This window comes from Vicia villosa, linkage group LG7 (genome assembly GCF_029867415.1).
Source record: "Vicia villosa cultivar HV-30 ecotype Madison, WI linkage group LG7, Vvil1.0, whole genome shotgun sequence".
NCBI lineage: Eukaryota > Viridiplantae > Streptophyta > Magnoliopsida > Fabales > Fabaceae > Vicia > Vicia villosa.
The window spans coordinates 102,280,692-102,295,246 of NC_081186.1; the positions used below are offsets into that span (position 1 = coordinate 102,280,692).

Sequence of the window (14,555 nt, forward strand, 5' to 3'; positions counted from 1 at the left end):
TTTTATTTTCGTAACGAATAGAAAAAACAAAGAGGGTCATGTTAGTATCTTTAAATTTTGTTTTACGTGTAATCAGATTTTGAGAATATTTAATTCTCCGTTATATTGATATTTTGCTTTTAAAAAAAAAACATAAAAAGTCATTCATACTTATATTACTGAAATAAAATTATGTTCAAACACAAATAAAACTTAACGACAATTTTTTTCCATTCAAAAAACTACATTTTTTAAAATATTTTTTTAAATGGATATTAAGTTAACTATCATTGATTTCCATAAATATTATAGTTTTTTCAAAATATCATGTAAAATAAAATTAAAAATTTAAATTAAAAATCATACAAAAAAACATATATAAAAATGTTATTTAATCGTTAGAGTCCAGTTTTAAAAATACAACAGTTAAATCCTCTAAAAAAAACTTTGCTAACTTTGATGTTCATCTAAATTTTCTTTGACTCAAAAAATTAGTATATAAAAGTAATATCTAATTTACAGATAATATCTAATTTATAAACAAAAAAAATTAAAAAAATAGTTTAAATTGTGTCCTTAAACAAAAAAAAAAAAAAAAAAAGACTACTTCATAAAGAATATTTTTGTAAGTTTACTAAGAATGCAATTTAAAATACCTCAACTGATCCATTTCTCATTACATCGTCAAAGCTGGCACATAGAATTATGCAAAGCATACATTATATTTCTGTTGACTTAGGGCATAAATGATCATATATTTTATATACCACGAAAACTGCAAGCTTAATCCTAATAATATTTATATGATGTTAGTAATTAATAATTAATAATTTCAAACAAAAAAACTTTTTTGGATCAGAACATTTGCCCTATAAATAATGACAAGGTTGAAGATTGCAAACCACAAACTCTTCTTTCAAAAAAAATTCAGAAATAATTGTAAGTACCAAAGATGTATGCAGGAGTGAAAAGTTGGATCAAGAGAGACCAAAAGGTGAAGGGGACAGTTCTGTTGATGCAAAAGAATGTTTTGGACATTAATGATCTTACTTCAGCTACAAGCACCAGTGGTTTAATCAAAGGTGGACTCAAAGTTGCTGGTGGCATTACAAACTCTTTGATTGACACTTACACTTCAGGTTGGGGCCGTTCCGTCGCTTTCAGGTTGATCAGTGCTACCGCTACAGATGGTAATAACTTCTTCACTTTTCATACTATTTACAATAGCGTCCAGACAGGCACTCACGTGTCCGTCTCTCTGCTCTTTTTAATCCGCACAGACGTGTAATATAATAAGATATACCTATTGTTTTTGTATTTGTTGTTACATTATAATGATTTGTTAAGACAAAAAATTTGTGACATATTTGTAGGAAGTGGAAAAGGGAAAGTGGGGAAGGAAACATTTCTAGAAGGTCTTGTTACTTCCATACCGATATTGGGAGCTGGACAGTCTGCATTTGATATTCATTTTGAATGGGATAGTGAGATGGGGATTCCGGGAGCAGTTTATGTTGAGAGCAATATGCAAGGAGAATTCTTTCTTGTAAGTTTGACACTTGAAGATATTCCCAATCATGGAACTATCAACTTTGTTTGCAACTCATGGATTTATAACCATTCAAAATATAAAACCGAACGCATTTTCTTCGCAAACAAGGTAACAAAAAAATCATGTTTATATTATTTATCTGCTATTTCTATAAAATCAAGCTTGATTATATTAGTGAATATAAAATCTGACAACTTCAAATGAATAAATTTATAGACATATCTTCCAAGTGAAACACCGGCTCCATTACTCTACTATAGACAAGAAGAATTAAAGACTTTAAGAGGAGATGGAACAGGAGAGCGCGTGGAATATGAAAGGATCTATGATTACGATGTGTACAATGATTTGGGTAATCTTGACAAGAAAGCTAGCTTAGCTCGTCCGGTTATTGGAGGATCTAGCAACATGCCTTACCCTAGAAGGGGGAGAACCGGTAGAAAACCATCTAAGAAAGGTAATAGACTTTTTGTTCTATCATAACAAATAAATGAATGACATGGTACTAAAATATGTTTATGATTCTAAAGTTTTTTTTATATGTGATTAGATCCGAAAAGTGAGAGACGGAGCGACTTTTTTTACATTCCAAGAGATGAATCATTTGGTCATTTGAAGTCTTCAGACTTTCTTGTTTACATACTCAAATCAGCATCTCAAAATTTCGTTCCTCAATTGAGATCTATAGTTACGTTACAACTCAATAATTCTGAGTTTAACACATTCGATGAAATTCGTTCATTATACGAGGGTGGATTTAAATTACCTACCGGTATACTTAGCAAACTTAGCCCTATACCATTTTTCAAAGAAATCTTTCGAACTGATGGTGAATCGGCCCTTAAGTTTCCACCACCTAAAGTGATTCAAGGTATATATCTAGTAGCAATACACTTTTATCCGAACAATATATTTTCATACTATATATTCTCTCTGGTCATTTTTATAAGAAACAATTCATTTTTTAAATTCATCGATCAAAAAATGAATATAACACATGAATTGTTTATTGTAAAAAGGACGGGAGAGAGTAGTACGAAAGAAATATTATTAATTTTTGCAACACTCTTATTTTGAGCAGTGAATCAGTCTGCATGGATGACCGATGAAGAATTTGCAAGGGAGATGATCGCTGGTGTGAATCCACACATCATCAAAAGGCTTCAAGTAAACTTAATAGTTTAACAGCTTCTATGAAAACACAGAATCTAAACTATGAATATGAATATTTTGTCCTTTTTTCTTGCTATATATATTCATCAGTTATAAACCTCATTTTTGCTTGCAACATTTAATATAGGAGTTTCCACCAAAAAGCAAGCTAGATATCCAACTCTATGGTGATAATACCAGCACTATAACCAAAGAACACTTGGAAACAAACATGGGAGGAGTCACTGTAGAACAAGTAACGACACGATTTCACATTATTACTATGAAATATGAATAAATAATTTTGTTAAGAGTGGTTAATTTTTATTCAAATAATATTTGTTGAACAGGCTATCCAAAACAACCAACTTTACATACTTGATCACCACGACCCAATATATCGATTTTTAAGGAAAATAAACGAAACTGATACAAAGACATATGCTACTAGAACCATCGTTTTCTTACAAAATGATGGAACTTTGAAGCCATTGGCCATTGAGCTAAGTAAGCCACATCCTCAAGCTGATAGTTTTGGTCCTGTTAGTAAAGTTTACTTGCCTGCAAAAGAAGGTGTTGAAGCTTCAATTTGGTTCCTCGCCAAGGCTTTCGTTGTTGTAAACGATGCCACATATCACCAACTTTGTAGCCATTGGTATTCATTTTTCATCAATGATATATATAAAATCACATATATTTTATCTATCTATGTTAATTTCATGAATATCTACATGTTTGACAGGTTGAACACTCACGCCGTTGTTGAGCCATTCATCATAGCGACAAATAGGCATCTTAGTGTGGTTCACCCTATTCATAAACTTTTACTTCCACATTATCGCGACACAATGAACATCAATGCACTTGCTAGAAATGTCTTGGTCAATGCTGAGGGTATTATAGAATCAACATTCTTGGGCGGTGCATATTCTGTTGAAATGTCTTCTTTTGTATACAAAGATTGGGTTTTCACTGAGCAAGGATTGACTCATGATCTACTCAAAAGGTAACCCTACAAAATATTATATCAAACATTTGCAGTTAAATAGATATTGATCTCAAGTATTTTTTTCATGTTATTTATTGATCATGGTATATTGCTTGTTATCTAGGGGAGTGGCTGTTGAGGATCCAGCTTCCCCGCACGGTCTTCGTCTTCTGATAGAGGACTACCCTTATGCTTCTGATGGACTAGAGATATGGGATGCTATTAAATCATGGGTTGAAGAATATGTGAACTTCTACTACAAGTCAGATGCTGCTGTTGCGCAAGATTATGAACTCCAAGCATTTTGGAAAGAAGTTGTAGAAGTAGGTCATGGTGATTTGAAGGATGCTACATGGTGGTTCAAGATGCAAACTCGTGCAGAGTTGATTGAAGCATGCACCATCCTCATATGGATAGCATCAGCACTTCATGCAGCTGTTAATTTTGGACAGTATCCTTATGGAGGATACATCCTTAATCGACCAACGAAAAGCCGAAGACTAATGCCTGAAAAAGGGTCTGCTGAATATGATGAGCTTTCGAAGAACTTTCAGAAGGCGTATTTGAAAACAATCACACCAAAAAAAGATGCCCTTACCGACCTAACAATCTTAGAGGTCTTATCAAGGCATGCTTCGGATGAGCAGTATCTTGGACAGAGAAATGAAGGTGAGCTTTGGACTTCTGATTCACTGCCATTAGAGGCTTTCAAGAGGTTTGGAAGGAAGTTGGCTGAAATTGAGCAAAAGCTTGTTGAAAGGAACAACGATGAGTCGTTGAGGAATCGATATGGGCCTGTGAAGATGCCATATACTTTGCTTTATCCTTCTAGTGAGGAAGGATTGACTTGCAGAGGCATTCCCAATAGTATCTCCATCTAAAGAGATTGATATGATTTGGTGTGTTGTTCTGAATAAAATATGAGGAGTAATCAAACTCCTCGTTATGGTGATCATGTTGTTTTTTTGTTTATCTGTCTGTTTGCTGTTGTGTTCTATTTTAATTTATTATGATTGTATGTATTATCCATGTGACACGGTTGAAGTATTAGTAGTTGTTTATGGTTAAACATATGGACCATAAAAATTAAGTTTGTTTATTATTTTATAATTAAAAAAATAATAATTTTAAATCATAATTGTTTGATCTTCATCGGACGGCCAGAGAGACGATTGATCTTCAACCAGGCAACGTCACAATGCTTTATTAGATGAAACGTAACTTATAATCTTACAGACTAAGGAACAATAAATAAGGTTCTACACCCATTAAAAAAACTCTCAATCGGTTTAAATACCAAGGCGGTTAAATATCATTCAAACAGTCATATACCAACCATAAGTTGATGCAGTTTTTACTAAATGCTATAATTTTACCGCTACAATTCAAGCAATTTATTATAGTAAAAGAAATACATTTTTGCTTATAATAGAATATAGAGAGTATTTTATATAACTAAATATATATTATTGAGTATTTTTTTCTTATTGATTAAGTTTAGTGTACTTGTTTTAATTATTTTCTTTATACTTAGCCACCTCCTAAATAATGTTAACTTCACTACGCCAAATAAGCTATTTAATAGCATTTTTTTTTGTTTTTCATAGCGCTTAAAAGCGCTATTAACCGCGCCGCTATTGTAAACGTTTTTTGTTTAATAGCACTTTAAAAGTGCTATTAAAGTATTGTTTTTTAATAACATTTTTCTTTAAGTGCTATTGAAGTGGGCATTTTGCAAATTTTTATTTGATTTTGATACCACTTTCAAAATAAGCGCTATTATAGGACACATGTAAGATAGCACTTTCAATCAAAGCGCTAATATATGACATATGTTTGATAGCACTTTCAATGAAAGTGCTAATATATGGCCCATGTTTAATAGCGTTTTCTCTTAAAGTGCTATTATAGGATGTTTCACTAATAGCACTCTTTACAAAAACGCTATTGTAGTACATTTTAAAAAATATATAGAAATATAAAAAAACTACATTCAATTCAATACCAAATAACGCTTTAAGTTACTCATTGCATACATATTATGATCCATTAATACCAAATAATATTATCCAACTCATGACTACAAAGCATTAACTGTTACATCGCCATCAAGTTTCACTAAAAAGATAAATATTCTTGTTCTAATATTTAATTGTATACCAGGATTGATCTCATTCAATATGACTACATTACACTAAATCAACTAACATTCAAACAAATGTTGGGTATTGCAAGAGATAACTGAATCCAGCATAGAAGATAACTTGAACACCTAACCAAAAATCACTAATCTAACATTTCACATATCGATTTCTAGAAGAAAAAACAACGAAACAAATTATACAGATTCATACCCCTTGGATCTTTTTTCCAGTAACAGGACACGTCTTCTTCTTAGTTGTCTGATAAACCAACTTTCCACCTAAAAAAACCCCAATTTCATACACCAATAAAAAACACAATGTTATTTACCGTGAATCTTCAAATTAGGTTAAAATATTACAAAGCTCAGAAAAATTAGGGATTCACTTATCATTAGTCAACAATGGTAGAAACTAAATTATCTTCAAATCCCTAATTTTACAACATAAAGCAATAATCTAATAGAAGAAAGATTACCATATACCACTAAAGATAAAGATGACGGTGGTGAGCTGACAAAGGCTGAGTTGACGGAGATTTGGTTTTCTTCATTCTTTCTATTCGAGTGGAAATCATACGTGAATCAGAACCGACCGTGCGAAAAGTGCATAAAATCAGAGGGAAGAAAGGACTGGGTGAATCGATGAATCGGAAGAAGAAGAAGAAGAAGAAGAAGAAGAAGAAGAGGACTATGAGTGAATCGATGAGGACTATGAGTGAATCGATGAATCGGAGTAAGAGGACTATGAGTGAATCGGAGAAAGAAGAGGTCGAAGGATGATTACCAAATACATGTTTTGTTTTTTTCCAAAACTTTGTGCGCCAAAACACAAAGTTAGCCACCAAAAGACTTTTAATTAATTTTATTATTTAATTTGTATTTTATAATTAAATAGTGCTTGATAGTCAAATAATTGCGTTCTTTAAAAAGCATTATTTTAGTGAGATTAGTGAAGAAAATTAATAGCGCTTCTAAAAAAGTGCTAACATAGTGAAGAACATTAGTAGCGTTTTAAAAAAAGCGCTATCTTAGTGAAGTTAAATAATAGCATTTTTTTACGAAGTGCTATCAGAATCACATTCACTGTATCCTATAATAGCGCCTGACCATAGAGTGCTATTATAGATGTGTTTGTTTCCTTTTTAATAGCACTTTCTTTAAAAGCGCTATTAAATTAGGTGATACAAAATATCAATTTTGGCGTAGTGCTTCTTCTGTGCTGCTAAATCATGCACTCCACTTCCATCAAAAGTCATGCACCCAAGATGTGGAACCTTGATGTCAAGCTTTCAAACATTCTGCATAGAGCCAAGCTATGTCCCTCTCAGTACAAGCATGTGTTCAATGCATCAAAGACTTGACAAATGTTTGTTGCAATTTGTTTTTGGTTGGAAACAATATCCAAACCATATAGGCCCTACAAAAGTAAGATTTTTTAATATATTTTTAGATTAATTAAACATATTTGGTTCTATATAATCTTATTAAAAAAGTTTAAAGGTTGACTCTTACTTTCAACAAATTATTAAAAAATATTTAAAAATGTAATGCTATATTTATTTTTTTATTTTTTTGGTAAAATGCTATATTTATTTTGTTGTTATTATGTTATACTATATTTTGGTTGAGTGTCTTAACTAGGTGTGTAACTGTTATGGGTTAGTTGATTGCATCTTATCTATAGGACTGTAAATGCTATTGATGGATAGCTGACATGGAAGAGGGGAATTGGTTGGCAAGGTAAGAAGTAGTTGACTGAAAATTTATATTGTGATGTGAATAAGGGCATATACAGTTAACAAGCATGTATTATTATGAGTGAATATATGTTAAGAGAATGAAAAGAGAGGGAGCTCATCATAAATTTAGTATTTCACGATGCAACAACTATAATACACATCGCAGCAACCACAATCGCAACTGCTACCGCGGCTGCAACTAGGCATGGCAACGGGGCGGATCGGGGACGGTTTTTACTTTCCTAAATCTAAACCCGAATCCCCAATCAATCCCCGTTACCCGCCCCAAACCTAAACGGAGATGGGGAATTAAAACTCAAACCCGTCCTTAACGGGTTCGGATATCCCCGCCCCGCCACCATGTATTTCGTAAAATCAATTTTTTTAATAAAAATATTTACTTTTTCAAAAATCAAATTACATTATAAATAACAAAATAAAACAATCTCAAAAAATTTCATACATATATTTAAAATATTTAAAATAATAAATACAATTCAAATTATTAAAACATTAACCACATATTTAATAATATAAATTATGAAATATAAATAATAATGTACATATTGAAATAAACGGGGCGGGTTCGGGGTGGGTACTAGTGTCCCCATTACCCGACCCATCCCCATGTTTTCTAATCGGGGAAAACCCAAACCCGAACCCAAATTCAGTCAAAGCGGGTTTTCCCCGTCAACTTCGGGGCGGGTTCGGATGGGTACCCATGAGTCTGGATTTTATTGCCATGTCTAGCTGCAACTGCAATTTAAAACCATGATAGTAATATTGCATGCTGCATTAATTTATAATTAAGACCATAGTTCATACTCAACAAATTAATAGTAATAAGTCATACTTATTGTGAAAGCAACCATAATGACTACAATCGCGTCACAGCAGCTACAACTGCATCCATGACCGTAATTTAAAACAATTAGCGTGATATTGCGTGCTGCAATAATTTACAAGACCATAATTCATACTTGTTTACAAATAAATAGTAATAAGTCAAATAATTAAACTTAACTAATAAGCAACTCAATAACTACAACGCTGCAAAATCTTGAAGGAAACACAGGTCAATGCTTGAGGGTGATCTAAGGACTCCCATTCACACTTTAGCTAGTAGAAGATCTCATGATGATCTGCAAACGTATTTTAATGCAAGTACTGTAGTGGTGGATATACACCTTTAATAGTATAGCTTTTACAAAGTTACTGGTAGTAGCATTCAGTGTAAAATAGTTATTGCATTAACCAATCATATCCTAACTTTTAAACCATACAAAAAGACTTCTATATTTAGGTCTTCCCAAACTTTATTGAATTTAACCTACCATGCAATAATAGTAATAAATATTATCCACTTTTATTTATGGGAAAACTTCCTCCAAAGTACAAACATTTCATAAGACAGTAACAACACTTACACACATGAGTTTTGAGAAATATGAGAGAGAAGATTGTACTATTTTAACGCGTTCAAAGCGTGTTCCAAAGAAATATTTACTTGATATTATCATAATTTATAGGAATCCTAGCGTCAAGTTGACATGCATTTACGTTGTAGTTTTCAATAACTGTTCAAGACTTGCTATATAAGAAGTCACAATGTGAAACGAAATAATAGAATAGCAGAAAAGTGCTTAACAAGTTTGTTGGAGAAGCTGCAAGCATGTTTTCAATAGCGAGTGGTCGATTTAAGAGAAGCCAAAAGGTGAAGGGGACAGTTGTGTTGATGCACAAGAATGTTTTGGACATAAACGCACTCACTTCACTTCAAAGTGTCACTAGTTTAATAAAAAGTGGATTCAAAGCTGCTAATGGTATTGCTGGCTCAATATTGGATACATATACTTCAACCTTAGGCTGTTCAGTGGCTCTCAGGTTGATTAGTGCTACTAGTGCTGATGGTATGTATAATTAATTACTTCTTAATCTCTTTTCATAGATTTCTCAATATTTTTGGACTAGTAATTTGTGACATGTTTGTAGAAAGTGGAAAAGGGAAAGTGGGAAAGAGAACGTTTCTTGAAGGTATTGTTACTTCACTTCCAATTTTAGGAGCTGGACAGTGTGCATTTAATGTTCATTTCAAATGGGATAGTGAGATGGGAATTCCAGGAGCATTTTATATTGAGAATTTCATGCTTGGAGAATTTTTTCTTGTGAGTTTGACACTTGAAGATATTCCTAACCATGGAACCATCCACTTTGTTTGCAACTCATGGATTTACAATACTACGAAATATAAAACCGAACGCATCTTCTTCGCTAACAAGGTAATAAAAAAGTTTCATATTTATATGACATGTTAAATATAGATTATATTTCCAAAAATCTTACACCAGTAAATATATAAATATAGTCATATCTTCCAAGTGAAACACCGGCTCCGCTAGTGTACTATAGACAAGAAGAACTGAAGACTTTAAGAGGAGATGGAACGGGAGAGCGTAAAGAATGGGATAGAATATATGATTATGATGTCTATAACGATTTGGGAGCTCCTGACAAAAAAGCTAGTTTGGCTCGTCCTGTTATTGGAGGATCGAGCACTTTGCCTTATCCTCGAAGGGGGAGAACAGGAAGAAAACCAGCTAAGAAAGGTTATAAACTTTGTATTCTATCTTTACTTAATTTTAAAGTCATTCTTGCTGCTAATGCTTATTTTTCTGTTGTGTATGAACAGATGCGAAAAGTGAGAGTCGGAGCGACTTTGTTTACCTTCCAAGAGATGAATCATTTGGTCACTTGAAGTCTTCGGACTTTCTTGTTTACGTACTCAAGTCGGTGTCTCAAAATGTCATACCTCAGTTACAATCTGCACTATCATTACAGTTCAATCGGCCAGAGTTTAATACATTCGATGAAGTTCGTACTTTCTATGAGGGTGGAATTAAATTGCCTACTAATGCACTTAGCAAACTTAGCCCTATACCATTGTTCAAGGAACTCCTTAGAACAGATGGTGAAGCACCTCTTAAGTTTCCACCACCTAAAGTGATTCAAGGTATCATTAGCAAAACACTTTTAGTCTTAGTAATCTTAGTAATGTAGTTTCCTACCAAATATTGAAAGATTCTAAGATGTTTTGCATTGATCTTATTTTGAGCAGTGAATCAGTCTGGATGGATGACAGATGAAGAATTTACGAGGGAGATGATCGCCGGTGTGAATCCACATATCATCAAAAGACTTCAAGTAAGCTTAATAGTTTAGCAATTGTTATTCTCACACAATGATTTAACTAAGAAATTTTTGTCCATTTTTCATATTATATTTTCAATTGTTTAACCTAGTATTGCTTGCTACATTTATTGTAGGAGTTTCCACCTACCAGCAAGCTAGATAGACAACTCTTTGGTGATAATACAAGCAAAGTAACCAAAGAACATTTACAACCAAACATGTCTGGTGTCACAGTTGAAAAAGTAATTAAACAATTTAACATTGTTTCATTTTTATTTAAATAATTGCAATTACTGACATATTATATTTTTTAAAATAGGCTATCCAAACCAACAGATTGTACATACTTGATCACCATGATCCATTATTTCCATATTTGAGGAAAATAAATGCAACTGACACAAAAGCATATGCTACTAGAACAATCCTTTTCTTGCAAAATGATGGAACTTTGAAGCCACTGGCCATTGAGCTAAGTAGCCCACATCCACAGGCTGATAGTTTTGGTCCAATCAGTAAAGTTTACTTACCGGCAAGTGAAGGTGTTGAAGCTTCAATTTGGCTCCTCGCTAAAGCTTACGTTGTTGTAAATGACTCATGTTATCACCAACTTGTTAGCCATTGGTATGATTTTAGTTCATAATATTTATAAAATCAAATATAACTTATCTATCTATGAAATATTTATGAATATATGTCTGTTACAGGTTGAATACTCATGCAGTTGTTGAGCCATTCATCATAGCAACAAATAGGCATCTTAGTGTGGTTCATCCTATTCATAAACTTTTACTTCCACACTATCGCGACACAATGAACATAAATTCACTTGCAAGGAGTATCTTGGTAAACGCAGAAGGTATTATTGAATCGACATTCTTGTTGGGAAGTTATTCTATAGAATTTTCTTCTGTAGTATACAAAGATTGGGTTTTCACAGAACAAGGACTGCCTCATGATCTACTCAAAAGGTAACCCTACAAAACATTACATCTTCATCTTGGTTAAAAATATATTGGTTTCAATCTCAATTGTTTTTATTTTTATGTAAATGATATCTTCATTACTTGTAATCTAGAGGAATGGCGGTTGAGGATGCAACTTCTCCGCATGGTCTTCGTCTTCTGATAGAGGACTACCCTTATGCTGCTGATGGACTAGAAATATGGGCTGCTATTAAGACATGGGTTGAAGAATATGTGAATTTCTACTACAAGTCCGATGCAACTATTGTACAAGATTCTGAACTCCAAGCATTCTGGAAAGAACTTGTAGAAGTGGGTCATGGTGATTTGAAGAATGCGACATGGTGGTTTAAGATGCAAACGCGTAAGGAGTTGATTGAAGCTTGTGCCATCCTCATATGGATAGCTTCAGCACTTCATGCAGCTGTTAATTTTGGACAATATCCGTATGGAGGATACATCCTTAACCGGCCAACGAAGACTAGAAGGTTAATGCCTGAGAAAGGAACCCCTGAGTATGACGAGCTTTCTAAAAACTACCAAAAGCAATTTCTGAGGACAATCACACCAAAGAATGATACTCTTACTGATTTAACCATTATAGAGATTTTATCAAGACATGCCTCTGATGAACAATACCTTGGAGAGAGAATTGAAGGTGATCTTTGGACTTCTGATTCACAACCAAGAGAGGCTTTCAAGAGATTTGGAAGGAAGTTGGCTGAAATTGAGCAAAAACTCACTCAAAGGAACAATGATGAGTCATTGAGAAACAGGTATGGGCCTGTGAAGATGCCATATACTTTGCTTTATCCTTCTAGTGAAGAAGGATTGACTTGTAGAGGCATTCCCAATAGTATCTCCATCTAAAAAAATCATGTATGGTCATGTTGTTATGTATGTATGCTTGTTTGATGGTTATTATGTTTTTATTTACATCAACATAAAACTATTGCATCAGTTGCATTCCTTGTGTTGGGAAAAATAAAAAAGAGAAGATAAAGATTATTGGAAATGAGAGAAGGATTAGATTGCATCATACTTGATGATTGTTTATATACACAACATGTGTTACTTGCAAAGCAAGTAACAACTCATAACAAACTAAAAACAACCAAAACTAACCAACTTTAGCTAACTTTCCTTAGAAACAACCTAGCATTTTGATTGTTTGAATTACACTAACACCCCTTCTTAATTCAAACTATCAAATGCTATGACTCCAAGTTCCCTTCCAAGGTGGAGGCATGGCCGAGGACGGTGATGGTTTGCTGGTCCTCTGGCCTGGTGAGGATATGTCCCTGACGGAGGGGCAGAAGTGATATGACTATTGAGTCGTTCTGAGTGGACCAAGACTATTGAGTCGTTCTAAGTGTTGAAGTGGATTGGATCAATAATTATTTTGAAAATTTTAGTTATTTAAAAAACAATTTTACACACGAAAATTTAGATTTAAACTCACAAATAAATTGAAAATATGTTTCAAAAAAAACATATATAGGAGAAAAATACTTAATTTTTTTTTTAAAAAAAATTAATATTTTATAGATTTTGTATGGTGAAGTGAAGGAAGGAGGGATACGGTAAAATCTTCTTTCTTAGTTTTGAGAAAAAACAAAAAGACATGCGCAACTTTATTATGAATATAGATATAGACTTATCTATGGGTCTATTTTGCAATAAACTTTTAAATAACTTGTACGGCTTTTTAAAAATAATTCATTATTATTAAGTAATGAAATCTTGGTAGTCTGACTTTTGGTTGTCGAAAGATCTGCATGATGTAATGATTGATTATTTAAAGAATTAAATTGAAAGCACTTTTAATTAATTATAGAGGTTGGATATTAGAATAAATTTGATTTTTATTTTAACTATTTTATTTTAACTACTTATAAAATAAATCAAACGAATGATAGTAATAAATTAACCATTCAAAACTTCTTACATTAATAGTGTATAGTAATTGATTTTCAATTAAGATTTAAATAAATGGGTTGTCATGAAGCATTTTCTAGAGTTGATAGAATCGATTCTAAGACCCTTAAACCACATCATCCATCCCTCCTTTAAAGTGAGGACGAACAACTTGCATTTTTATAGTCAATTGGCACCTTGGAAAGTGAGGAGGGTGTCCACGATTTAAATGTGGTCATCAGGGTTCGTTGTCCCATCACGGGATCTTGTTCTCATAGGTTTTTATAGATTCATACGGATGGATTTGTCGTTGATCCGGAGAGTGAAAGCATTATTCCTTGTGGTATCCTCTTTTCCCCAAGATCTTTCTAAAGAAGATGATGATGCTGATTTTGTCAATGGTGTCTATAGAGCTTTTAAGGTGATTTTCTTCGCGATGATGGGGACTTGGGTTTTCCTAGAACATTCCAATTACTCATGAATCTCGAGGGAGTGGAAAGCTTTGGAGGAGGTGTTTGTTGACTTTATCATTGAATAAAGTATTTTCCATGTCTAGTTGGGTTAAGTTCATATTTACCCTTATATGTCTCATGGAAATTACATAGGGAGAGTTTTCAAACTTCCGACCTGTATTAATCTCCCATTCTATTGACCGATGACGTCTAACTGCCCTTGGATTGAGAATAAGAAGTCTCTTAAAAAATTGTTTGTTTTGTGGTTTGTCATTGGAACCCTAGAAATATTTTTGCCTTAGGGAGAACCCATATGTTGTTGTGGGGATGATGGCAATCCATGGGATTACGGCGAAGCACTTAACCCATATTGGTGCTCTTTGTTAACCCTCGCAGCCTCGTTGATTTTGGGATTCACCATCAGATCATGCTTATATGGAATCGTGGAAATGTGGGAAGACGATTTTAGTATATGACAC

At 33.3% G+C, this 14,555-nt stretch overlaps 2 protein-coding genes across 2 annotated transcripts; both read left to right on the forward strand.

Annotated features, from left to right (window-relative positions):
* Positions 1–907: 907 nt before the first annotated feature.
* Positions 908–4,698, forward strand: LOC131618083 (linoleate 9S-lipoxygenase-like). The gene is made up of 9 exons (XM_058889350.1): positions 908–1,169; positions 1,353–1,639; positions 1,748–1,988; positions 2,082–2,402; positions 2,613–2,698; positions 2,832–2,939; positions 3,034–3,338; positions 3,426–3,689; positions 3,796–4,698. Exons 1-9 carry the CDS (start codon positions 932–934, stop codon positions 4,550–4,552), a joined length of 2,607 nt encoding a protein of 868 aa, XP_058745333.1. The 5' UTR covers positions 908–931; the 3' UTR covers positions 4,553–4,698.
* A 4,427-nt stretch (positions 4,699–9,125) lies between these two features.
* Positions 9,126–12,696, forward strand: LOC131618084 (linoleate 9S-lipoxygenase-like). Its single transcript, XM_058889351.1, has 9 exons — positions 9,126–9,463; positions 9,546–9,832; positions 9,919–10,159; positions 10,243–10,563; positions 10,669–10,754; positions 10,877–10,984; positions 11,062–11,366; positions 11,450–11,713; positions 11,821–12,696. Exons 1-9 carry the CDS (start codon positions 9,226–9,228, stop codon positions 12,575–12,577), a joined length of 2,607 nt encoding a protein of 868 aa, XP_058745334.1. The 5' UTR covers positions 9,126–9,225; the 3' UTR covers positions 12,578–12,696.
* The last annotated feature ends 1,859 nt before the right edge of the window (positions 12,697–14,555 follow it).